Here is a 26,050-nt window from a genome sequence, read left to right as displayed (position 1 = left end):
AATATAATAATGTAAATATTTTAAAAATACTTATTTTTTTTTAACTTGTAGAACGTCGTGTATGTATTTTTCTGTTTTAATCTGCGTTATCCGTAATTATACCATAGAATTGTGCTTTAGGATTGTTAAATGTTAAATATATCCGAGATATTAGCCGTTTATATTGTGACCCTTCGTCCTGACAAAAAAACCGCGCAACTCCAATTGTGAATACGATTATAAGGCCCCAGTGAGAGGAGGTACGCGCTGTGTCCTTGATTGTCAATTGAAACAGAATTTTGTACCAAACCTCTATTTTCCGGTTGTACTTGACCATTTTCAAATGAACTAACGATGAAATTTATTTCACCTATATCTGCTCCTACAAGTAAGACATAGGTTTCTTTACGGTACCTGATGATTAATAATAATATATGTTATAGTACCGATTACTAATTAGGCATCGATTATTTTTAATTAATTCAATTATATTTATAATCTATATGAATACTTAATACTTTTCAATTCTGAAACATTTAATATAAGTTTGTTTACAAACTATATTTTTATTATTTGTATTGTAGATAAATAAGTATATTAAAGTTATTTGAAATTAACTACTTATAATGTATTTATTCATATGTCAATAAAGAATATTAAAATGTCTATGTGGTGGTCATTAAAAGTTATTTTATATTATCCAGATGAAAACATGATCACTTTTTAGATATTATTCTATTTATTAATTAAGAAAGTTCAAATAAATAAATTAAATTTTTATAGGTAATAATTACTAATTAGTTATAAAATGCATGTTTTATTACCTATTTCATTAATAAGCCTTATCAAATACCTAACACCACTCAAAAGTAGGTTATTACTTAAGACGTCCGTCGTATACGAGTTTTTAACTAATTTTTTATTCTAATCATAATTTAAGGTAAAATTATAAATTATAATAAAATTCCTTGAATACTTATAATAGGCTTGATAAAATGTTTAAAATTCATATCACATAAAAAAATATTATTAATGTTAAATTTGTTTAGGCATGGATGCTAATTTCCAAACATTTCTAAATACTTTTCTGCTTTTATAAATTTGTGTAATGATATAGTTTGCTATTTTAACCTATACGTACTAATAATTATTACAAGGTTATACATATATTATAACCTTTAAATCAAATAGTAACAATGAAATAATAATCTTAAATACTGTAAATAAACTATTAAGGAATTTATCTTGTGATCCACTATTTAAATTATACAAACCATCAATATCACTATTTGCAATAAATTTGTCACTCGTACGGTGCGTAATCCAGTATAATGAATTAAATTTATCACGTGTTATCAGAATAGTAATAATAATCATAGAAATTATTGTAGGAGTTCATTATTTTACTCTTGGAGTGGGGAGATCCTTCGGGATGAATGAAAGCATAATATTTTGTACAACTAGTATATATTGTAAATCCTGTAAGTGTACGTCGTGAAATTTGTTTATAGTGCTTACTAACTTACTTTCGTCAATTTTAAATCAATAAATATAAATATTAAAATTGAAATTGAAAAATCAATAAAAATGGTAAAATATCTGAATTTATTATTCTCGTTTTTTAAATAAATATCTACCTAAGTCAATTTATTGGAAGAATAAGTATACAGAAAAAAGCCGGAGAAATGAACAAAAAGTATGTTGATATAATATAGTAATAGTAAATATAAGGACATAAATAAAGTATAATGTAAAATTAAAATTAAAAATAAATTTATTATACAATAGGACAATTTGAAATTTCACTTTTATTTTAATAAATTTAGTAAAAAATCAAAAATAACTTTAGAAGTAAAATAATTAGGTTTTCACCCATACTAACAAAAACTTTATACGTTATTTTTATAGTATATTACCTATTATTATTTTAATATAAAAAAATAAATATTTATAAAATATTATAATTTAATTTACCAACATGTTTTATTGCACACCCGCAGTTACCTACTTTGTTAAAATAAAATATTTAATTGTTATTACTTATTATTCTTATTATTCTTATAATAGTACCTACTAATAACAATAAACAATAAAACCCAAAACAGTTTGTCAGTCTTTTTTCAATTAATAATGTATAGATAAAAAAATAGAGATATATTGCGTGCAACTTTTTGAGAATTTTTACATGAAATTGTTAAATGATAAATCTTGATATAGTTAGATCATAATCTCCTTTCTGAATACCTATTATATTAAGAAGCGTTAGATTTAAGATCGAATGTGTGCAAACTATCGCCCGAGTATATAAGTGTGAATTAATATATATTTAAATTGTATAAATAATAAGTCTTAAATCATTACTGAAGAATCAATTATAAAAACATCATAATATAAAAAACTAATAACTGGAGACAAGCAAAAAAAAAAAAAACGAGAGTATAATTTTATTTATTAGGTAATGTAAAAACATTAGTTTAAAAAAACTTAAACAAATTATTTTTAGGAACAATTTCAAAGATATTTAATGTATTTTAGTTAAAATTAATTATTTATTTAGTTATTAGAATTAAGAGGACAACCCACGTGTGGAGTGGTTTCCGTCTCACAACGTAGGTACAACACAGAACATTTTACATTCAAAATAATCAATTTAACCTGTTATTTTTAACATAAATTGATATATCAAATTTTAAGGTAAAACTATAATCAATAGAACTCACATATAAGTATTTTTTAAAATATTAATTTTTAATCAAGTAATAGACATTTTATACTAGATGTTTTTTGTAAAATTTAAAATTATCATAAATTGTTTCAAAATTAAAATCTTAAAAAGTCCTACATTAAAGACCATGAGTAAAATTCTTACTATTATACCTTACCTTATAATTTATGATAGGTCAATTTATTCTTAATCAAAAATTAGAGAGTGAAATGAACATATAGTTTGTTATTAAATGTATTTGTAAAATAGATAACACAATAACGGGTATAACGTCCTCTTAAGTTTATCATTACCTATATTAAAATGCAAAATTGGATATTAATAAATTAAAATTTAAATAGTTAAATTCAAATTAATTTAAATTTTTTAACTAAGTAATTATTTTTTTTCTATTAATTTAACTTAACTGCACACATGTTTACTTTATAAAAATTAGTTTATTTTGTATTAAACTACAGTTGAGTTACTTACACTAATTTATGTTAAAATTTCTGAAAAAAATATTCAAGAAAACAATTTACTTGTGTACTTATATCACTGTCAGTTAAGCAAAACTAAATGCTAAGAAATTAATATATGTTAATAAGTAAGTTTTATTTAAATCAATTTTAATATAAAAGAGTTATTTAAAAAATTTAATAAACTAATACACCTTTTAAACGTAACTACAATTTTTCTATTAAAACAAAAGATAAAGATTTATCAACATTTGAAAATTGTATAAATATTATAAAGATAAATGACACTAACACAATTAATAATATTTTTATTAGGCAAAGAAATTAATTGAAATTTGTAAACAAAAATTGGTCATAAATAACTTATAAGTCTTGTTTAACGTGGTGTTCGTCACTTCACGTCTGATCATTATTATAACGTACATTATTTAACTTCTAAGTTATAACTATCTTAAAATTAAAATCATAAATTCTTAAAAAGAAAAATAATAGAAAACAATTACTAATTATGTTTTAAAATCATATATACGTAATACGTATTATATCAAAACAATACAAAAATAAATAACTATGTAGCATTATGTATATTTATTATTATTTAGTACCAAAACATAAAATATTACTTGTTTTCTTTTAAAAGAATTTCAATACAATTTGTAAATAAAATATGTAGCACAAATGTACTTTTTTTATTATAATTATGGTAGTTAAATTTAAAATAATTATATTGTGTAGTTATTAATTTAGTAGAGTTAAATTACATTTCCACGATCATGATAACCTTTTTTTACTGTTTACTATCCTTTTACTACGAATTGTGAGTTTCTGGAAATAAATTAACAATTATCATATAATACAAAAAAATAGTGATAATACATTTCTAGAAAACAGCAATTTGCAATAAGAGACAGTAAAATAAGATTATTGCGATCGCAGAAATGTAATTGATCTATAGTAAACTTAAATGTCTGTATACGCCGAAACGTAAATGATTCTCTAATGGGACCATGCTGTATTAATTATTTTTTAAGATTCAATTTCGCATCAACTCTGTGATAAATGAAGAACACTGGGTATTGAATACAAGTTTGAATAATTATTTTTTGATTTATCATATAACTATAAATTTAAGCATTTTGCGTTGTAATTCCATACTTATAAGTACAAATATTAAAATGTAATGTAAACAATTTTATAGCACAATATCAGTGTGTGATTTTTGTTGTATAAACATTTTAAATTATCAGTATACTATAAATGCAAACTATTCGTATCAATGGTCAAATATAAGAATTAATAATGACATAAAATAATATGTACCAATCTTATACAGGCTGATTCGTTTTACAGCAACTACTAAATATCTCATAAAATATTAATGTGCCTATTTGAAAACACATCATATTTACATAATTTAAAATCATTTAAAGCCATAATTATTGAAAAAAATGTTTTCATATTCATTTTGTATCATCATAAGTTATTACATTTTTAAAATAACTACATAGCACAATTAGTACATACATACATTATATGCATTTTTATATTCATTCCAATCCCGAACATTTTTATGTGAATTTCAATAAATAAAAATGAATATCAAACAATTCTCAAAAATATAAAAATTAAATAGTTTTTTTTAAAACCATTGATTGTTTTTGAGAGTGAGTGATTAAATCGAGATAAGTGTTTAGATAGGTACTATTAAAATAATAACCTAGGATTTTGATATCCACTTTAATCTATTAAAAAACAAACGTAATAATATAACATATTAGTATAAAAGGTTTAAAATAATAGTGTATAATAATGGATGAAAGTGAGCTATTTCAGTCGCGGAAAATCAATAAAATTTAACCAAGATTGAAATTTCCTTCCTACACGAGCCTCAATAGGTATAATATTTTATCATGCCTCTGCTGCTTCTGAAAACGCCTCTATCGCGTCGGATCCCAAACGCCTCCCATCCATAATTGTTTGCTTTTTTCCAAACGATTCCCGTCAAAAAAAGTCTAACAAACAGGTATATACCTAAACGGCTCCCGTAGAAAAAAAAATAAATTAAAGCTCAGTCATGTAAGTACAGTGTACACTTAAATTTTTAAAAGAACTAGAGTTCATTAGGAGACAAATTTCCATCTAGTATTCTAGTGAAATAACACGTATGGGTTATATAAAAAAAATTATGCTTATTGTATGATTTTTTTTATATTTCTACTTATACATGCATTTATTTTTATTTTTTTTACACTAAAATGTATTATTTTAAAAAAAAAATCACACTATACGTTTTTTCTGTATACGTTTTATAATTTACTTAGTTAACACCAATAAAAGTTTAGCCACACCTCTTTTGAGACAGTTTTAAGTCTTTTTAAAATGAAAATGAACTTACCTATGATGTAAAAAACCGGAGTCGTTTGGAAATTTACCTGTTTGATAGCCTTTTTTTACGGGAATCGTTTGAAAATAAGCAAACAATTATAGACATTATTATAAACATTGTTTTAAAATATTTTATATTAATAGCATAATTATTATTACCTAGTTTTTTTTTTTTTTTATCAGAATTAAAAGCGTATTTTTATCTAGATTTACCTATTTTATTATTATAGATAACATTATATTGTGTTATCTAAGTTTTGAGGAACTAATTATCTCTGATAATGAAACTATAATTATCTTACCATAACTGGTGTTACATATTGCATATATTCAATTTTACGTGATTTTTACTGTACGTGTGCAATAGAATAATTAATATTAGTACATTATTTAAACCTGTAGTCACCGTCAAACCTAGTAATGCATAAGTGTTAATCATGTTATTTGCAAATTCACAAAATGTATCTAAAATATAATTTTAATCAAATTATTTAAACTTAAAATGATTCATTAAAGAAAGTAGTACTGCCCTAGTAATTGTTGAGTTATTTTATATGCATACAAAACTCTCAAAGCGCAAAGTTGTTAATTATTTACAGTGGGATCTTGATCAATATTAAATAACTAATTTTGTTCTTTAAAATATTATTTTAATGCCCAGTCATAAAATAGTGGATTATCAAATCATATGTTACCAACCACTGTCACCTATACTATACTAACTATATATAATATGTGTATTATATAGGTGGACAAGCATAATTTACAATTGAATGATATAGAAAAATACCAATTTATCGGATTTTTATCAAATATTTGCTCGAATATGCATAAAAATAACGAAATATGCAAAAAAAATAAATAATTAAGTTAAACTCCACAATTTCCTGTTTCAAATAATATTATATTATACACCAAAACAGGTGAGCCGATAATTACTACATTTTTAAAGATTAATAGTGCTGCGGCGGCGGCATAATAATCATAATGTTTATCTTTACAATAATAATATATGTCTATATATTATTCAATTAAAAACTATGCTTGCCCACCTATCTGAATGACAAATGAATAATTACAATATTTTACGAGTGGACATTTAAAATATATACACGTCATATGTATAATAATACATTACCATTAGTAATATGTTTTCATTTAAATTAAATAAAAACGAAAACTATCATTTCACTGACATGTTAAATTTTACTTAATTATTATACATCACATACCTATGTATAGTAATAATAATTGTTACCTATTACTAGATAAATATATAATTATAATTAATGTACACTCTATTGTTATCATTATAGGTACCTACGTAGATTTTATAAACGCCAATATTGCGAATTTAAAAGTTCGATAAATGATTTTGTGTAATTTGTACATATACGATGTATATTAAAAAAATGAATGAACGAAGCGCATATAATATAAATTATTCGCTAAACTTTAACCTTTACTTTTCCTAACACATTTATTTAGACATTAATTAACAACAATTTTACTATTATTGAAATTGATATGTAATGTTTAAAAAAATCTGTAGGTACACATGACTATATTCAAGTATAGTTTTTGGTACCTATTTAATTTATAGCAATGAAGGCTCATAAATTATAATATACGAAAATATAGTAAGTCATCATTAAATTATTTTATTTTTAATTTATATACATGGATTTTGATGATTAAGTGAAATATAATTATATGAAATATCTATTACCTAATATAATTTATAATTTATTCGTACCTAACTATATAATTATTATTATGTATTTACTCCTACTGAGTCTAATAATATTATTAATTATTAAACAAATAATTTTTGTTTTTTTTTTTTGTTGTTAATATTAATGCATCTAAATTGAAACTTTTTGAAAAGTTTCTAAATTTTTAATATAAAATATTTTTTTAAATAAAATTTTATAAAAAATATAAAATTTATTTATTATTTATTTTAGCACTAATTACTCTGAATATTCTTACAAATATTAAAATATCAATTATTATAACTTTCAAAACATCATAGCCCTTTATAGTATACAGCTAAATCTATTATCGTCATGGGACATGGATTATCCTCAGTACAGATAGTAAAATAACTCAAAAGTTAGAAACTTCTAGTTTGAATTCCGATTTATACAACATAATATATTTCAAAAACTTTCGAACAATTTACAATAAAAAAAAAGAGAGGACTACGTTTGAAAATGTTTGTAATTGATGTACTTCATTATTTTAATATACCAAACATTTAACAAAAATGGATAAGAATGAATTAATTTATTAAGATCAATTAGATAATTCAATTTTATTTTAATATATATTATTTTTTATTATGTTTAAATAATAAAGCTTTCGTAAAACCGAATTTACAACTCAGCCACTCCTAATAAGTTTTTGGTTACTGTATCTTAATTTTAAATCAATATAGGTAGTAAAAAATATAAAATTATTCAATCCTTTTGCATTAGACATATTATTTTTATGTTTACTTTATTCTCTTAATTCTAATCCGTAGTCTTGCTAATCAAAATAGAATAAACTTTTAACCCATTCGTTTAAATTACTTTTATAAATTCCGAGATTTATAGATTCTTAAACCATTTTTACATCAAGTCTCCACTCGTTGTTAATCTACCATACACGTTTATCGAATGTGTATAGGTATTTCAATTGCATAATGTCTATATACATATTAAAGCAATATTTGTTTTAAAATTGATAATTATTGACGTGAATAGAATCGACTAAGGTTTTTAGAGTTGGTATTGTTTGAAATCCATTAGAATTAAAAGAATCAGAAAAAACAATATTAAAAACTTGTATTATACTAAAAAAGTAAAGGTATACTATGCTATTGAAACTTAAAACATTTTCATGTTTAATACTTAGAAAAATTGGTCAACTCCTAGTTTTTTTTTCGGTTTTCTGTGTATTAAAACTGAAGTTGGAAGTATAACATAAGTTTGAAAATATTATTAAACCAATTATCCAAAAAATTAATAAAATGTACATTAAAATACTGGTTTAATAATAATTTCTTTACACTTTACAGTATTTTATTTATTTATATTTTACTTATAATATCATTATATCATTTTATTTATTATTATACCTACATCATACCTACTACTACTTAAGTCAAGCACATAGCTAGAAATTTCTAAGGGGGGTTGTTATTCATAATTAACTGACCAACATTATAAACACAAAATTGATTACGTATATTTAAATTTTTTCCAAACATCATAATATATCGATTTAAGATAAATCATGCTTATGATGCATCCTTAACTCTATAAAACATATTAACCACGGCTGAGGGAGGGGGGAGTATTACTACACCTGTAACACCCTCCCTGGCTACGCGCCTGACTTAATAGTTGTTAAAATTATAATTGTTTCATATAAAATTCTACTTCAAATTACTTTACAACAACTTAAGTGGTCTAGTGTAAAAAATATTTACTGGCTTGTTTAAAATGTTTGTTAAATTCGGAAACGGTACCTTTGCATATACTTAACGTCCAAAGAAAATGTTAGTTTAGAGTTACAAAATATTGTTGAACACCATCTTACTTTCACTTCTTGTTTTGTTTGTACCTTTTTTATTATTATGCTGTATTTTTGTATAAAAATCAGTCAGTAGCGTAATATGGGGGATTTGGGTGTCATATCCCCCTTGACTTCTTTTTTAAATAAAAAGATTGGTTAACTACATTAATTTACTGATATTATTGTATATTACTAAATATTTTGTAATTATTTGTTTCTGTATCACATGCGTATATAAATTTATTACATTGAAAGGAGATGCTTATGATAAATACAATTTTTTGGGGAGGGGAATAGGTTATAGGGGGTTACATGTGAAATATAATAATATTTCATCCCCCACTCCTGCAAATATAACCAAATTACGCCACTGAAATCAATAGGTACATCGATAATTGACACTGCAGATGCCCATAAGGGACAGCCGCGTTCTATAAAAAATGGAGTAAAATATATATTTCTTAGTCTTTGGAAGTAAAATAAATAATAATCCAAATTATTCGTTAGTTTAACAAAATTACAGTACCTAATAAAATTATATTTAATAATATTTAATTGAAAAATAATAAATACTTACATAATTTCATTACTTAAAAATAGTAATTTAATAATAGCGATACGTTATACTACACGTTATTTTGGAAAGAACCTTATAATATTATATTAATATAAACATTAGTCATTATTAATTAAACTCAAATTTAAAAAAAATAATATTAAATTGTTATTATTTGATGAAATAAATATGGTTCTGTGATATATTGATACCACATTATACTTGTAGGACTATAAACTTGTAGGTAGGTAGGTACTATGAATATTTACTTCTGTTTTATACTAAATTATATACCAACAATTATTTTTGTTATTATTATTATAGAACGATCGACATCGACGGGTTATTAGAAGAGGTGGGCGAATTTGGAAAATATCAAAAACTTTATATATTTTTTCTCGGACTGTCGTTACTATTCACGGCGTCGTCCACCATGTCGTTCGTGTTCACTACGGGAGACATGAACTACAGGTTTTTTTTTGTATAATTATTTTTAATTATCCCATTAACTTTATGTTATTAATACACTTAGTATTGATTAAATACAAAAATTATATTTAATAACATTTTTTTAATTTTTAACACTGAAAATTACTTTAAACGTCAATAAATTTATACATTTTGTTTTTATTAAATTAGTTTTAATGTGTACCAGTGCATAAATCAAATTTAAATTTAATGTATTTACTGATATATAAGAAAACTTTAAAATATACCTATAAATTAAGGACTGATCTGACTTAACTTTGAATTCTTGATTAAAAATAAAAATATTTTGAAGTGTTCAAAAAACACAAATCACACATCATCAATTCCACGTTTTGAAATTAAAAGCTCTAAATATATAACATATTAACATATATTATAAGCCAATAGCTCAGGACTAAAAAAAGTACATTTTTGTGTTTGGAGTAATTTTACTAACTGAGTAATTTAAAATAAAATCCTTATTAATTGTACTACTAATAGTTGTTTTGTATAAAATATAAATAATAATTACATTGATTAAAGGGAAATAAAAATATTAAAAATTATCGGATATTCCCCGGCCCTTAAATGATCATCACTGTTTTTTCACTTTTTATGTCCACCGTGCAGATGTCTGATAAACGGATGTGATTCGGCTTCTGAAACGGAAGTCGAATACTGGCCATTATGGTTAAACCGGACCGTGCCATTTGATAACGATGATCACCGGCTGGCCAAGTGTTTGCAATACGTACGACATAATCCGGACGCCATCAATAAAACCAACCAACACATTTTCCAATGTGACGATAGCGACTTCAACAAGTCTTTGAGCGTGCAGTGCGACGAATTCGTTTTCGAATCCGGTGGGGAGACAACAATAGTTTCTGCGGTATCTAACAATACATAAATAAATATATACGAATATATAAATCGATAGTGTTATAAATTATAACAATAATATATTGTTGCTGTGCACAGTCATAAACGTGGGGGTAGGCTTAACAAATATTAACACCCCAAAATTTTAGATCATCTTAATTGACTTAATTTAAAAAATATTAAATATTAATACTTGACAAGAAGTATAAAAATAATATTTATTGTTATCTATGTTAATGTTTTACTCAAATAAATTGTGCTTATTACATTGTACTTGTGGTAAGTGGCGATATAATTCTCATAATATCATTTTTATAATTATTTATTAAAATCATGTTTTATATGATCACGTTAGAACATAATTAATAGCATAATTTTTGATATTATATTATATTAATACCAAAAGATAAATTTTAGAGATTATTGTCAAAAAATACCTACATCAAAATGATATGACGATGGTAATAAAATAAATAATGAACCAATGACAGACATCAAAGAATTTGGTTCCAAAAACATAAGATAATTTCAAATTTTTATAAATTTCTAAACTTAGTTCTAGTTCTGACAATTTCTTTGGCATTATATAATGATAAGTAAATAAGTAATATTCAACAATAAAACGTGTGAATATTCAATGTATGAAATCGTTTATCATCCCTAGAAATTCTAAGTATGGAAAGAAATATTTCAAAACACACACCGTGTTTAGTTACTTATTCTAACCTAATCATGAGTTCACCCATAACATTATTATTATTTATGACACTGCCTAGAATACAAGTATCCTAATTCATAATCATAGTTTATAATATAGACATAAAATATCGATCGATAGTTTAACACGACTATTATAATTTATGTAAAACAGTTCAACATATTTTGCAAAAACAACAAATGGAAACTGACAATCGTAGGGAGCCTCAACAATATTGGTCAATTTTTCTCGTTACCCATATCCGGGTTTTTGTCAGACAAGTAAGTTCAACAAAATATTTAGTTAATAACAACAACAAAAAATTAATTGGAACTTTGTGTTAAGGTACGGCAGGAAAAACATAATTATTATCGGAAACGTATTAGCAGCAACATGTGGTATTTTACGTGGCCTGTCAATAAATTACACCATGTTCCTGGTATTAGAATTTTTTGATGCTTTTTTTTCCGGTGGAGTTTATAGCGCCACTTTTATAATGGGTAGGTAAAAGATTTCGTGAAATTCAACTGGCAATGATTTTTATTTATTTTATTTGTGCTTTGGCTTTTAAGTACCTAACCTATCAAATATAAGCTTATATTTTAAAATAAAAATAAATAAATATTTAAGAAAATCTAATGCACGTTTAATTGTGTAAAGAAATACCTAATATAGTTATAATTTTCATATCGCATTACATACATTTTAGAAACGATATATATTATTATATTTTTTGTTGATTTCATTAAAATGTAGTTTAGCTAAATACGCTTGATATCACTTATATATTACAAACAACCAATACATATAGTCAATATTATTTTGATAATTAATTCGATAGAATGTTTAATAAAAGATGTATCCAATAGGTATCGGGCTAGTTGGTACGAAACATAGAGTATTTGCAAGTACTGTTTTAAGCGCTTACTATCCAATCGGAGAGGCAATAGTTGGAATATTGTTTTGGTACGTTCAAGACTGGAGGAAATTCTTGATATTCTTAAACTTACCGGGATTGTGTTTCGCGTTGGCCTACACGTAAATACAATTGTATTTGAATTACTATCAATAATATAAAAAAACAACTACAACCAACTTTTTACATATACTTTTATATACTATAATATATTTCTATAAACTCTGATGATTTGTCATTTGTACACAGAATTATTCCAGAGTCTGTTCGCTGGATGATCACCGCGGGAAAAATCAACGAGGCCATAGAAGAATTGAAATACATTTCAAAATACAATGGAAAAAAACTATCAGAAGAAAGTTTGAAAAAACTCGAGATGTTTAAAAGCACCAATGAAAAAGAGATCGAAATAGTAAATATACCTACACACATACAAATTATGATTAGGTGCTTCACGATATTAGAAGCGGCCCTAGAGTAGGTCAATAAAATTAGGACCTTATAAGAACATTTTAGGAACCAGTTGCTCACCATTGTGAAAAAAATGTATATAGTACGAGTAAATGAACATGTCTCATTTTTTGATAAAAATATAGTTACCTATTTTATTAAAAGTTAATATTTATAAAAGTAATAAAACTAAAGATATCAAAATAATTAGTAATAAAGAATACATTTTAATTTTTATGTCAAAATTTCTTATAAAATTGCAATTAAAAAATTTAATTAAAAAAACTAGACTAAAGCTAAGTTTTATGCATTTTGTAAAAAAAAGTATTAGATGTGCCTAAAAGATGCCCAACTATTTTTTTTTATTAAGACAGTAATTATAAATTTCACTATTTAGTGTATAATACTACTTAATAAATCTATTGTCTATTGGTATACAAAATTATAATATTGTTATTATATTTTATCATTTTTTTGTACGAATGTATTGAATGAAAAAAACAACACATTGAGAAATAATTTTTTTTTCTATACCACACAAAATTTAGGGTAGGCTCTATCTGACAATTTGATATTATGTTCGTAATATTCTATTTTTATATTTAGGAAGAAATGACGACGAAGAGAAGGACAACCAGCTGTTCAAGCCAGCAAGCGTTTAAACGTGCTATAACTTCTAAGCGCATAATACTTCGATTGATCAACTGTTCGTTCTGTTGGTAAAGTACACATAAAATATACTCCTGCATTGTATTATTTGTCTTCGTTTTTAATTATTTCATACTTAAGTATAAATCATATAATATATTCATAATATGGAAAAAATGAACGTACGCATTATTACATTAATCATATTATTATACATTTGATACTCTGATATTTGAATTTGGTACCTAATCAATATTTATATACTATTACTTATTCATAGTACTGGTGTTAAAATATTATTAGTTACATTAAGTTATGTATATATATTATAAATTAGTATTCACTATTTATAATAATGATAATAATAATTATAAACGAAAATATTTCTTTACTAAATAAAGTGCTTAACCGGCAACCGCTATAACCTATAAGGATTATCTAAATGCATCTCTGTTAAGGGGCCAGGTGCAAGATTTTCAAATTTTCTGAAATTCTATAGAATTTGAAAATTAAATTTTGAATTTTATTTACCACCTTAATTATAATACTTTTCTACTGATTTATTACCCGATACCTATTTAAGGGGGATTGATAGGGTGTATGGTATATTTATATCGAAAAAAATGACTTCACGGGAATAATTCTCAGGCCTTGTAGAATTGTCGGATTTTGGTAACTATATTTTTATTTGAAAGAAGAAGACTTCCTACAGACCGCATAGAACTCCGATTTTTATTCAAAAGAATAATAAAATGTAATTTATAAAAAATTGCTTAAAATTTTATTATTTTTGTAGACAGATTATAAAGTTTAAGATTAAAATATTGAAAACGGAGATCGATGTGGCCTGTGGAATATTACCCTCAATTATTTAAAAAAAAATATATCAAATTTGGTTTATTCTACAGAACAGAATCCCTATTGCCATAGAGCGTATTTTTGCGTTCAAAATTGCATTGGCACCGGGCGCCTTCACAATGTATGCTGCATTGTTGTTGCTACAACATTTAATTAATTAATTAATACAAAAATTGTATTTCATATTTCTGTGTGTCATATATTATTATTATTATATTCAGGATGATCAACACGCTCATATATTACGGCCTGTCGATGAGCTCGGGTTCAATAGTGGGAAACCGGTACGGGAACTACATTCTGTGCAGTCTTGTGGAAATCCCGGCGTTGTTTTTGGTGATCAAAATCATGAACAACTGTGGTCGGAGAGAGTCGCAATGTGCCACGCTCTTGGTGTGCAGTAGTCTGTGCATTTCGATCGCGTTCGTCCCAAAACGTAATTATTAATAATTTTCAGTGACCATTAAGCGAGTAATTTTTATTTTTTTCCAACCGGTTTATAACACTTGTATCACTGCATGTGTTTTCTTATCGGGTCCAAATAGATGGGGTGGAAAAAATACGTATCCCAGAGACCCAGACAATCCCAAAGCTCAACAACAATAAACCATTATTTACATAGGGCTTTGATATGAATTAATGTAATTTGCATGATCGCGGGTAACCAAAAATAGTAGGTATTTGTAATTTACACTAAAATAAGTCAAAAAAAAGTATCTATGTGTTCAGTTATTTTGACGGTAGGTAGGTATACCTTTATCGATATCTGCTTTAACTGCTTTAAGACTCAAATAACAATCATTTTACGAGATTTCTTATTAGGTACTCGCTGCTTTACTTGCTGATCATCAGAGCCTAACTTAGGGGGAGGGGGCTAGGGGGGCTGCAGCCCCGGGCCCCGATATTATTTGGAGCCCCGGGCCCCTGTTAATATTTAATTATTAAAGTGGCATTTAGATAATAATTAATTTTGAGGCCCCATTAGAAAATTTTACCCGGGCCTCAAAATTCCTAAGTTGGGCTCTGCTGATAATAACATAGTTTAACGTCTGATCCGTCGTATAATCCTATTACACAATTACACACTACACAGAATTACATTCACTTATATACATATTATGTTTTTCATATATTATATTATTACCTAGGTATTTATTATTGTTGTTTGATAGGTAACTTTAAAATCAATAATAACGTGGGTAGGTACGTACCGTGCAACGGTGTAGATAAGTTAATGAAATAACCGCTCAACATTTAAAAGAGAATATTCTGTATTACTAGTTCAATAAATTCTCACACATTCTACCTTCATCGCTTCATATCTTATAGTTTGCTATCTAAACATATTGTATGTACCTATACCATCAAAAGAATAATTTATTAAAATTTCAATACAAATTATAACTCATATATTTTATTACCTAATTTGATGCAAGTGACATTAGTATTTTAATTTTAGTGAAAATTACCAAAGTATTCCAAAAAGTTGATGCAAATTAGTAATTATTACACATGATGTTGATATTTTAGCCAATTTTGTTACAAATTGACTACAGCCCTTAATATACCATCGTCCATTGTATCTATATACTTGTACTATGTATATTTTGTTAATGAAAGATTTAATAATTATCAATTAAAAAATTCGATAATTTTATTAAACTATTTACATCAGAAACCCAAAATATTTAAATCAGATTATAAAACATCATTAAAGTACCTACAATGCATATTATGGTATTTTAAAGAAGATATACATCTTCTTAGTTCTTGGTGTACCTAACTATAACGCCTTTTGAGTTTTGATTATGGATTGTGGTTAAGTGAGCTGTGAATGACCATTGGCTATTTTTAATATTGACTTTTTGTTGTCCAAAATGTAGGTATGACCTAAATGTCAAAAAAATTGTGAAATATTATAATGATATATTATTGCCCGACCGTTTAACCAACTTTTGTTTTATTTTTAGACGCAGTCATCTTAAATGTACTTCTATACCTAATTGGAAAGTTTTCCATAACTATTTCGTTTGTAATACTATACATGTACACCGCCGAAATGTTCCCAACGGAAATCCGACATTCTCTGCTTGGTATATGCTCCATGTTCGGCAGACTCGGTTCGATGGTGGCACCACAAACTCCATTATTAGTATGTATACTTATGATTAATATGCCATCTAACAATAAATATAATGGCAGTATTGCTACATCAATGATTGTGATATTGTCTATACTATAGTATAGGTTAGGCTAGGTATACATTCAAAATGAGATCATAACTCGACGGCGATCAGTTTTCGTCTGCGACCATCAAACGCTTCCAAGTTCCAACACCCATATAGTCAAACAACGGGTTCGGAATTCCGATCGTGTGGCTAGCACTACGGAACGAAGCTACGCCCATGCGCACAAGTTGACCGCCGAGGTACGATCTCATTCTGAATAGAGTATATGGAGTATAGACTATTGGTCTCGCATGGAAGAGCAGATTGTTTTGCCCCAGTAAATCGCAGGGAGATATTGGGCACTGTCAATCTTAATCAAAAAAAAAAAAAAATATATAATAATAAAACTGGATGATTTATAATAAAAAGTGACATTATTTTGATGGTCTTCTAGATAAATAATAAAACGAAGTCCAATTAATACGTATATAAAATATAATTTATGTGTATCTGCAAGAAATACATTTAAAATACGACTCATTTCAGGTATAGGTCTCAGTAGATCTGTATATATATAGGTACTATGAATAACGAGATATAGAAAATACCGTTTAATCACCGATCTGAAACCAAGTCTATAGAATAATAGTAAAATCCAAATTTTTTTTCTACGGGAACACTAGATAATACTACAGAAGTATTAGATATTTAAATGTACATTGTTCATGTTTAATTACAATAACACTTAGATGTATACCACTCATATAATTCAATAATACATAATAGACATTAGTTAGAGAAATTAGCATGCTCATTGATTGTACAATTTTAAATTTCAATATGCTATACACCTATAAATTATTGTTTTATGATGATGTTTAGGTTACTTATTTTGGCGAATTATCGCCATTACTACTCTTCAGTGGATCTGCTCTACTCTCTGGATTACTCGCACTACTGTTTCCAGAAACTCTCAATAAAAAAATGCCAGACACAGTTTTGGAAGCTGAACAAATTGGCAACTCCAACAGTTGATTTATACCTATGACGTCAGACTGTATATTTTTTGTAACGCATAATGATGTCTTAAAAAATCTTATGAAAAATTAAAGTAAATTTAATTTATTTACATAAATTATTTTGAAGTTAAATGTATTATGTTTAAAACAAAAAGTTGATACATTTATATTGACGCAGTGTATATGTATAAAATGTATTTGTTTTGTTGACATTTTGACATACATGGACACAATAGAATTGTGTTAATGTAATGTTTTGAAAAATGTGTTTTTAAGACTTATTTAAAAAAAACTAAAAATATTTTACACTATTTTTATGAGAACTTATTATAAACATGTTTTTGAAATAGAATATTATAGATACTAAATAAAATGTATTATTAACTATACAATTATTATCACTATACAGTATTTTTTAAATTTGTTTATTCATGTTACAATTTCAACTACCAAGGATATTAGCTAACAAAAATAAATAATTATTTATGTTAAAAAAATGTATATACAATACAGTGTCTAAATAGAGTTGTGCATATGAATTATTTTTAAAAAAGAAACCTTAAATAGATTGTTCAGAATTTCTTCATTTAGTTTAATTTTGATAGTTTTACTGCTAAAGATTCGCAGGTTATTAAGTTTATTTTAATTTTATAATAATAACAATTTTTTTTTTTTTACATTAAAAATTATTCATACTACATATGCATTTAAAATTGTAAATACTTTAACTATGGTCTAGCAGATATACCAGACAATAAGTTATAAATAGGATAATAAAAATATTATTAAACTGATATTACTATTAAAAAATAAAACACAGCTTACAAAGAAAAAACAACTTTTATTAAATGAACTGTTGTTTTTATGTATCTAAAAATAATATATTAAAATACAAATAATGAACTTTTGAATACTAATTATATAACTTACCAAAATTAGGATACACAATTCATTTTTTGATTAGATTCAATATAAGATTGTTCAGTAATGAATGAAGGTAGTGTACTCATTTTTTTGTACGATGCATTACACTCTCTAATATTTTCTAACACAAAATGAAGGTTCCAATGTTTCATTAAGAGTGCTTGTTGAATTGTAAATGACGAATATCTTATACAGCGTATAGCAGTACACGTAGCTGAACATCTCAACTTAAGTCCTATTTCATGTACTAATGATAATAAATAACTCTCATATTCATTAATAACATTAACTTCTGAAATTTTAAAAATAAAATAAATATTAAGCAGTAATGTTTTATAATATTATAATTAAATATTAAATTTTATAATATAATCAAACAAACTATTTAAGATGTATTTTTAAGAAGCTGTCAGCTCATTGTTTTTTCTCTATTTGACCGTCACGCACAATAGACAAAATCAATTTATACAAAATCATTTTTTTTTTTATGTTTCTGAATAATGTTAACGTAAAATCATGTATTGAAAAAATTATAAAGAATCAAATCTTTGAGGATATGACATATTTATATGTATAAATATTGTTAAAAAAAAATGTATAATATATTTAGATTTACAACATTATATTGTTTTATGACAAATTCTCAAAAATATTAACTTGTATTAATTTTAGAATTAGTAGTTTTACTCTTAGATTACTCAAAAATCATAAAAACAATTTTACATGAATGTATGTTATCTATAACACATGCAAATTTGAATGAGAAAACAAATATTGCCCTAACATCCTCTTAAGAATCTATAGTAAAATTCTGTGAGAAAATTAGATACTTTTCAGTTATCCTGACTACCAGCTGATTCCGTGACTACAACTGATCTATTCTATTATCTAGACTACATATACATGTTGACGACTACTGTTTTCAGTCAATCACGACTACCTAAATCTAACCAAATAACTATTATTTAATAATTATTACCAACCGCTGTTAGCAAAATTATGGGCATAGTTTTTTTACTCGGTGACCACAAAATGATAAATCCATGCCTAAATGGTGTTGCATAGTAAATCAAGGGATATTTTTGTTTTGAATATCTGAGTGAGCGTAGCAAGTGACAACGCTGGCCACTAATTCTCAGATAGTTGTTTGGTTAAATTCATGTAGTGTCAAAAGCACGATAATCCATTTATAATTGTTTTAAATTGCATGGCTGAACATTTTCCTTATCGAGTTAGTTATTCATTTTGAATTTTATTTTTAGTTTATGCAATAGTTTTAATAATTTATAATTCATATTTTTAAATTATGCCATATAAAAAAAGGTAGTCGCGATTATGTGATAATAAAAGTTATACTATAATAATATATATTATATTAATTATATAAATGACAAATTCAAGTTGGTCGCGACTTTGAGGAGGTAGTCGAGATAATGGAATTGAGACTCATGGTAGTCAAGATAACCGAAAAGTACCAAAAATGATTTTAAAAATCCCCTTCGCTTTTGCTTTTATAAAAAAATTTTAAGTTTGTAAATTAATTGTTTATTATTCTACAAGCATTTTTTTTAAAAAAAAAAAGATATAAAGAACACAATTATTTATTAATTTTCACATAAAGACATTAAAAAATTCTAGTTCTTATTCAATTTTAATATTTACCTATGATAAAATTTGGTAAGTCTAGACTTATGCATTTAATTCCATAGATTAAAGGAATTTTTGAAGATGCTGGTCGGATTAACCCTTTTGTGGCCAAATCATACGCTGTTTGAGTTTGAGTATCTACATTGGCCAGCCTAGAATGTAACGTCAGTAAGTATATTAAGATAACAAAATAACATTATAAAAATGATTACATAATATAAAATGTAGTTACTCAAACATCCTTTTTTGATTTGATGCCTGTATTGTAGACATAAGTTTATCAACATTTTCACGTTTCACAAAATCATAACGTCCTTTTTCAATAACTTGGCCATCAATATGCATATTCTTGGTCATAATTCCTAATTGTCCATGCAAATGATATGTTCGTAGTGGATAGTTGTTTTGAAGATTTCTTACCATTTTTGTACCTTTATTTAGTCCCACAACTTAAAAAACAAAATTACAATTGATCTATAGCTAATATAATCTATAGGTAAGTAATGATTATTAAATTTAGCCATACCACAAACGCCTGACACACGTTTACCCAAATGGGTAGTCCAAATACATTTAATATCTTGGGTTTGGTACCTGGGACCAACGACAAGTACATTGTCTGCATAACTGGGCTCTAATTTTACATTTAGTTCTTTTGTCGTATCCCCGGAAATGATTACACGATTTTCAGGAGATCTAACACCGCATAAATTCAACTCTATAATAAAATAATACATATGTACTAGTGTCTACAACGGTTTCTGAGTTTTGTTGTTGATAGTCAAATTCACTTACCTTGTGTTAATTTTAACAGTAATGAATGGCGACAACCACTTAGGTGAACTCCAGCAGGTTTATATAAACACACAATTCCATTTAACAGTTTAAATGCTTTTTCACTAGTCGACAGATTATTCATCTTGAATGTATATCATTAATTAGAAAAGCATAATTTTACAATAGTAACAAAGTTGAATGCAACTTAAAATTTAAAATTTTATCATGAAACGGCTGGAAACCATAACTAAAAAAATTACTCACAGATAAAAATTAAAAAATGTTAAGAATAAAGAAAGATGAAAATGTTAAGATGGGTTTCAAACTTTCAAATAAATAAAAGAATAATTAACGTGAAATATTGTGAATCCTGATTCCTGAACTTTAATCTGTTATCAGTTCACATCACGATTATCATTATAAAGATTAAGTAGTTCGTGATAATCACACAGAAAGTCTCAGCAGCCTGCTGTATACTGTATAATCGTGTAGAAGTATAATCATGGTTCATATCATGAACCAAGAGCGCGTCGTGCCGTCGTTCGAGTAGAGGCCAACGTTTTACTACTTATTATACGTTCTTTACTATAAATGAATGATAGAATATAGAAATAAGTAATTTCTATCATATATAAATGTAGGACGTAAGTACGTTCTTTTTGATTTTTTGAATTCGAATGAAGTATAAAATATGATTTATGATTCATTATTTTTTACCTGGTTATATTAAAGACGTTAAATTATATTATAACCTGAATATACAATTAAAGTTTAAAAGGTGTTTGCTATGAAAAATTGTAATATTCAAAAAATTCTATAATGACTACATGTCTAAAAAATAATGATAACTGAAACTTGGTATAATCATTAATTATAATTATATAAATTAACTCCTATTTTCCAATCCGCAACATGGATTTTAGTTTAATAAATCAACATTAACAAATTTTATTAATTTTAAACATTTTATTTCACACTAGGTTTTTTGTAACAGTCAAACTAATTCAATTTTGACAGGTTTTGATAAAGGTTTCGACAAACGACAGTTAGTATACGTCAAAATTTAATAAAATTGAAAAAAAAATGGTTTCTTTTTTTTTTTTATTATTCAAAAACCATCAGAAATTACATAGGATACAAAAATATTACGTTAGGTTACATGGTTATCTATCTCATTTAAGCTTTTAGCTTGTGTTAGAGATAGAGAGTAATAATATATTTAATTAATTAAGAAGTATATACACATTAAATTATATGAGTAGCACAGTAAGTGATGAATGAACAATAGAAGTAATGAGAAAAAAAATAAAAGATCCCTTATTGTCTTGGTTTGTTCCCTTTATTTCTCAACGATCGCAATTTGTTAAAATAAAAAAAATATAATACATCTGAAGTGAATAAAGTGATTGTTCAGGCGTTTCTCGAGTTGATCACTGATTATTGATCTGCAGTACCTTTCTCCTCTTTTGTCTAATTTATTTAGAAATAATGTTAGTTATTCTTAGGGGCGGATCTTGGATATTTTAATAGGGGGCACATATAAATTGTATACCTAACGATTCTTTAATCATAATTAATAATACATACCTACCTACTCTTATTTTTAAACAAAATTGGTATTTGGTAATATATTTAATATAATGATTAATGTTGATTTCATAATATCACTCACCAAAATAATAATTTATACAATATACAGACAAGTATAATAACATAAAAAAATGTCGATAGAAAATTGACAGGGGGCACGTGCCCATGTGCCCCTCCCCTGAATTCACCACTGGTTATTCTATTACATAGGTACTCTAATATCTTACTTTTCTCTGAAGATAAAATTTTCTTAATATAAAAAAAACTTATTCTTCTCTCAGTGACTTAGATACATAGATATTTAACTCTCCTATTAATAAATAATAATCTATTACTTAATGCCAATTAATGGCAACTCTGTCATATAACGAATTTTGATTTTTTTCTCGATAAATATTATTGTTGTTAATTAATTTCTCTAAAATATTTTATCTTCAATTTTTTTGTCATTATCTTTATTTTTACTTATTTTCGTTGGTATTTTTTATTATTCCATACAACGATGGATGGGGCCTATTCGGTTATTTTTAGGGTCTCATACATTTTTAGTTACATAGCGTGTTTCTGGTCTATATAATTAGGTAGTAAGAACTCTGTAAAGTATTTATCAAAATATTTAACTAAACGTAATTTTTAGGTACAATTTTTTTGCAGAACCAAAATTGCGGGCGTAAACTGTTTGGACGAATTGACCTAAAATATAGTCTGTTTGGGCGAATAACTATAATATACCGTTTGGGCGAGAATTATTCAATTAAAAATACCATTTGAGCGTAATGAAAATGCTTATAAATACACTCAACAATTAATTAAACAAAATCATATAAAATACTAGCTGACCTCGTACCCTTCGTTACCCGTTAAAAATGCCAATTCTATAATATGATTCTGAACTATTATATTCAATCATAACCAATAGCGACCTTAATATAGTTTATTTCTTGCTGGACAGTGACGTCATTACATTACATATCATTACATTTACATGAGTGTCTTCTCCTGTGACCAATTGGAACGAATCATCTGTGAAAAATATTACAAAAACAGGGAAAATAAATTATAATAATAATAGTCTACGTAACAGGCCATTATTTATAATAATTGATAACTCCTTTGTTTATTAAGTTAGAGAAACGATCAAATGCCATAAACCGTCTTTGCAATGAGCTCTTCAATTAAAAAAAAAAAAAAAAAATCATAATGATTGGTTCAGTAGTTTCCGAGAACATAGGCCTCAGAGGTTTACATTGGTTTTCATTTTCACATTTATATAATAGATAAATAATTATTAATAATAAGTCAAAAATCATAAAAAATGTAAATAATTAATAATAAGTTAACAATATTATAAATAAAATTACATAATTACAGTACAGTTTAGAATAATTTATAATTATAATTATATTTATAATTGATAATATATAACGATTAGCAATAATATCATCAGTATCTGTCACTCGGTTTTTACCTCGCACAGGTAAAAATAATTTCACTCACCCAAACGGACTTTTATTTTTTTAGTAAAAATTATTACCTTTGCCCAAACGACCACCGCCCAAAATTGCAGTCTTAAAAATTGGATCAATAATTAGATGCTTACCTATTGACCATTATAGTATGAGCAATGAGGATCGAGCAGGGCGTTATGATACAAGTGTCAAGTAACAACTTGTTAGTAGGAGGGTTTTTCTTTAGATTAATTCGTTAGTGCAGGTTAAGGTTTTATCTTTCTTTTTAAAAACAATTGGACTCAGACAGTCAGACGAAGTCACGAGATTCCTAGTCCCTACTGTTGGATTCAGCAATTATATAAATATTGCATACAAGAATATTTAAATTTGTATGGTGTATAATAACAATACTATACCCATAGACTTATAATATAATATACCTAATTTAGTAATATATGACTATTAATACCCATGATAAAGGACTTAATCGTGACTATACCTACCTATGTATGTTAAATATTATGTATAATAATATATAATAATTAAATATCTACCAATATAATAATGATGAAGATTAGACATTTACTTATAAAACTTTATTTAAATAATACCATTATGATTATAGCTTATGGGTTTGTCTTTTAAATTGAAATTTTATAATATAAATAAAATTCCTACTTTAGTTTTTGTAATTTCGTTTCTGTCATTTATTATTTTGTAGTTTCAAATGTTTCAATAGTTTCATGGTTTATTATTAAACGTATGATTCCCTGCGTTAGGCTTTGCGATAATATTATAGTATTATACCTATATTATTATTATTATGTCATAAATGTTATTATTTATAAATAACATTTTTCTCAAAACCCATCGGCCATAGTTATTTATATTTATATTGTCGATTGTATAAAAATTAATAGATGACAAAAATGATAGTATGAGCGGTTTCTTAATTAAGCGAATCAGTCTTGTAGTAGTGTAGTTGTCGCGTTACGTATATTTTCGATTATTGTTACCATCGCATGTCCGCATCACTGCTAACAGTGCTAACTTATTATATAGTTATTACTATTAGCAGTATTAGGTAATTAAGCGAATACGCGATATATATATATTTTTGTGGCGTTGTACTGTAGTCTACTTGTTAATTAATTAATTAATTTATTCAGAATTTGTCATGTGTGCAATTCATTTATAAACATGATTACATGAAATGTATCATTCTATTTGGGACCTCAAAAAAATTTCTTCCTACCTCGGACCATGTTAAGATTGCGGAAAATAGTACAAAAAGTAAGTGTACTGTTAAATGTATTGATAAATACTCTTTGGGTTTCGTTTTATATGATGTGTACATTTTTTGGTATAAATGCAGTTTAGTTCCCACGTGACTTTTTTGATCCCCCCCCCCCAATACGTATTTTAAAGCACTGAATACAAAAGTCTAATTCATAAATTCTTGCAAATCATTATTTTGCTCGTTATTTTGGAAGTTATATCTATCTATAGTTTACGATTTTACGCATTTACGCATGCATGCGCAAAACGCTGTATACTTTGCTTTCCTACATTTGTTGGAAGGTAGAATTAAAAATACCTACCAAAAAAAATTTAATTTTTTCCTTGTGACCTAAATGAAGTGGTTTTGCACTTTTGCATAGCAAGTCGAGAGATATTTTCTGTTTGCGGAGCAGAGCGACGAGTGCCGACTGCCGTCTGCCGATACACGCATAGGTAGTCACATTTTTGGTTTCAATTTTTTGAGTTTTTAAATAGTAAGTACAATAATTAAAAGCTATTAATTAATTTCCATTTATCATACAAAACATAGGTACTATTTAAAAAATAAAAATCAATTAGTAGTTTTTTTGTTGTTTTTATCGTGGAT

General features: G+C 25.9%; 2 protein-coding genes and 1 long non-coding RNA gene across 5 annotated transcripts; 1 reads left to right on the top strand and 2 right to left on the bottom strand.

The window, feature by feature from the left end:
* The first annotated feature begins 1,445 nt into the window (after positions 1–1,445).
* LOC114126677 (organic cation transporter protein-like) lies at positions 1,446–18,084 on the top strand. Of its 3 annotated transcripts, none has more exons than XM_050203497.1 (11): positions 1,446–1,675; positions 9,992–10,138; positions 10,766–11,027; positions 11,889–11,995; positions 12,060–12,214; positions 12,584–12,752; positions 12,880–13,042; positions 13,687–13,799; positions 14,808–15,022; positions 16,557–16,738; positions 17,637–18,084. In XM_050203497.1, the coding sequence occupies exons 1-11, from the start codon at positions 1,665–1,667 to the stop codon at positions 17,787–17,789; spliced, it is 1,677 nt and encodes a 558-aa protein (XP_050059454.1). In that variant the 5' UTR covers positions 1,446–1,664; the 3' UTR covers positions 17,790–18,084. The 3 variants fall into 3 exon arrangements, with proteins under 3 accessions (XP_050059454.1, XP_050059455.1, XP_050059453.1); XM_050203496.1 differs by lacking the exon at positions 1,446–1,675 and adding an exon at positions 4,154–4,235; XM_050203498.1 differs by lacking the exon at positions 9,992–10,138.
* LOC126550925 (uncharacterized) lies at positions 15,016–16,666 on the bottom strand. The gene is made up of 3 exons (XR_007604963.1): positions 16,540–16,666; positions 16,008–16,476; positions 15,016–15,942 (listed from the first exon to the last, which is right to left on the bottom strand). It is a non-coding gene; the product is annotated as an uncharacterized LOC126550925 (long non-coding RNA).
* Positions 18,085–18,594: 510 nt separating the features above from the next.
* LOC114126676 (pseudouridylate synthase TRUB2, mitochondrial) lies at positions 18,595–21,518 on the bottom strand. The gene is made up of 5 exons (XM_027990677.2): positions 21,140–21,518; positions 20,871–21,062; positions 20,577–20,793; positions 20,360–20,496; positions 18,595–18,989 (listed from the first exon to the last, which is right to left on the bottom strand). The coding sequence occupies exons 1-5, from the start codon at positions 21,261–21,263 to the stop codon at positions 18,709–18,711; spliced, it is 951 nt and encodes a 316-aa protein (XP_027846478.1). The 5' UTR covers positions 21,264–21,518; the 3' UTR covers positions 18,595–18,708.
* Between the last annotated feature and the right edge of the window lie 4,532 nt (positions 21,519–26,050).

Source organism: Aphis gossypii, chromosome 3 (assembly GCF_020184175.1).
Source record: "Aphis gossypii isolate Hap1 chromosome 3, ASM2018417v2, whole genome shotgun sequence".
Taxonomy (NCBI): domain Eukaryota; kingdom Metazoa; phylum Arthropoda; class Insecta; order Hemiptera; family Aphididae; genus Aphis; species Aphis gossypii.
The sequence above is the reverse complement of the archived record's forward strand: the minus strand, read 5'-3'. Positions and strand labels throughout refer to the sequence as shown.

Excerpts from the sequence above, each read along its gene's own strand:
- LOC114126677 (XM_050203496.1), top strand. Across the intron at positions 11,996-12,059 it reads TCCGGGTTTTTGTCAGACAA|GTACGGCAGGAAAAACATAA; the intron begins GTAAGTTCAACA and ends CTTTGTGTTAAG. Across the intron at positions 13,800-14,807 it reads ATCAACTGTTCGTTCTGTTG|GATGATCAACACGCTCATAT; the intron begins GTAAAGTACACA and ends TATTATATTCAG.
- LOC114126676 (XM_027990677.2), bottom strand. The coding sequence starts at position 21,263 with ATGAATAATCTGTCGACTAGTGAAAAAGCATTTAAACTGTTAAATGGA. Across the intron at positions 21,063-21,139 it reads ACTGTTAAAATTAACACAAG|AGTTGAATTTATGCGGTGTT; the intron begins GTAAGTGAATTT and ends ATTTTATTATAG. Across the intron at positions 18,990-20,359 it reads CTTACCAAATTTTATCATAG|AAGTTAATGTTATTAATGAA; the intron begins GTAAATATTAAA and ends TTAAAATTTCAG.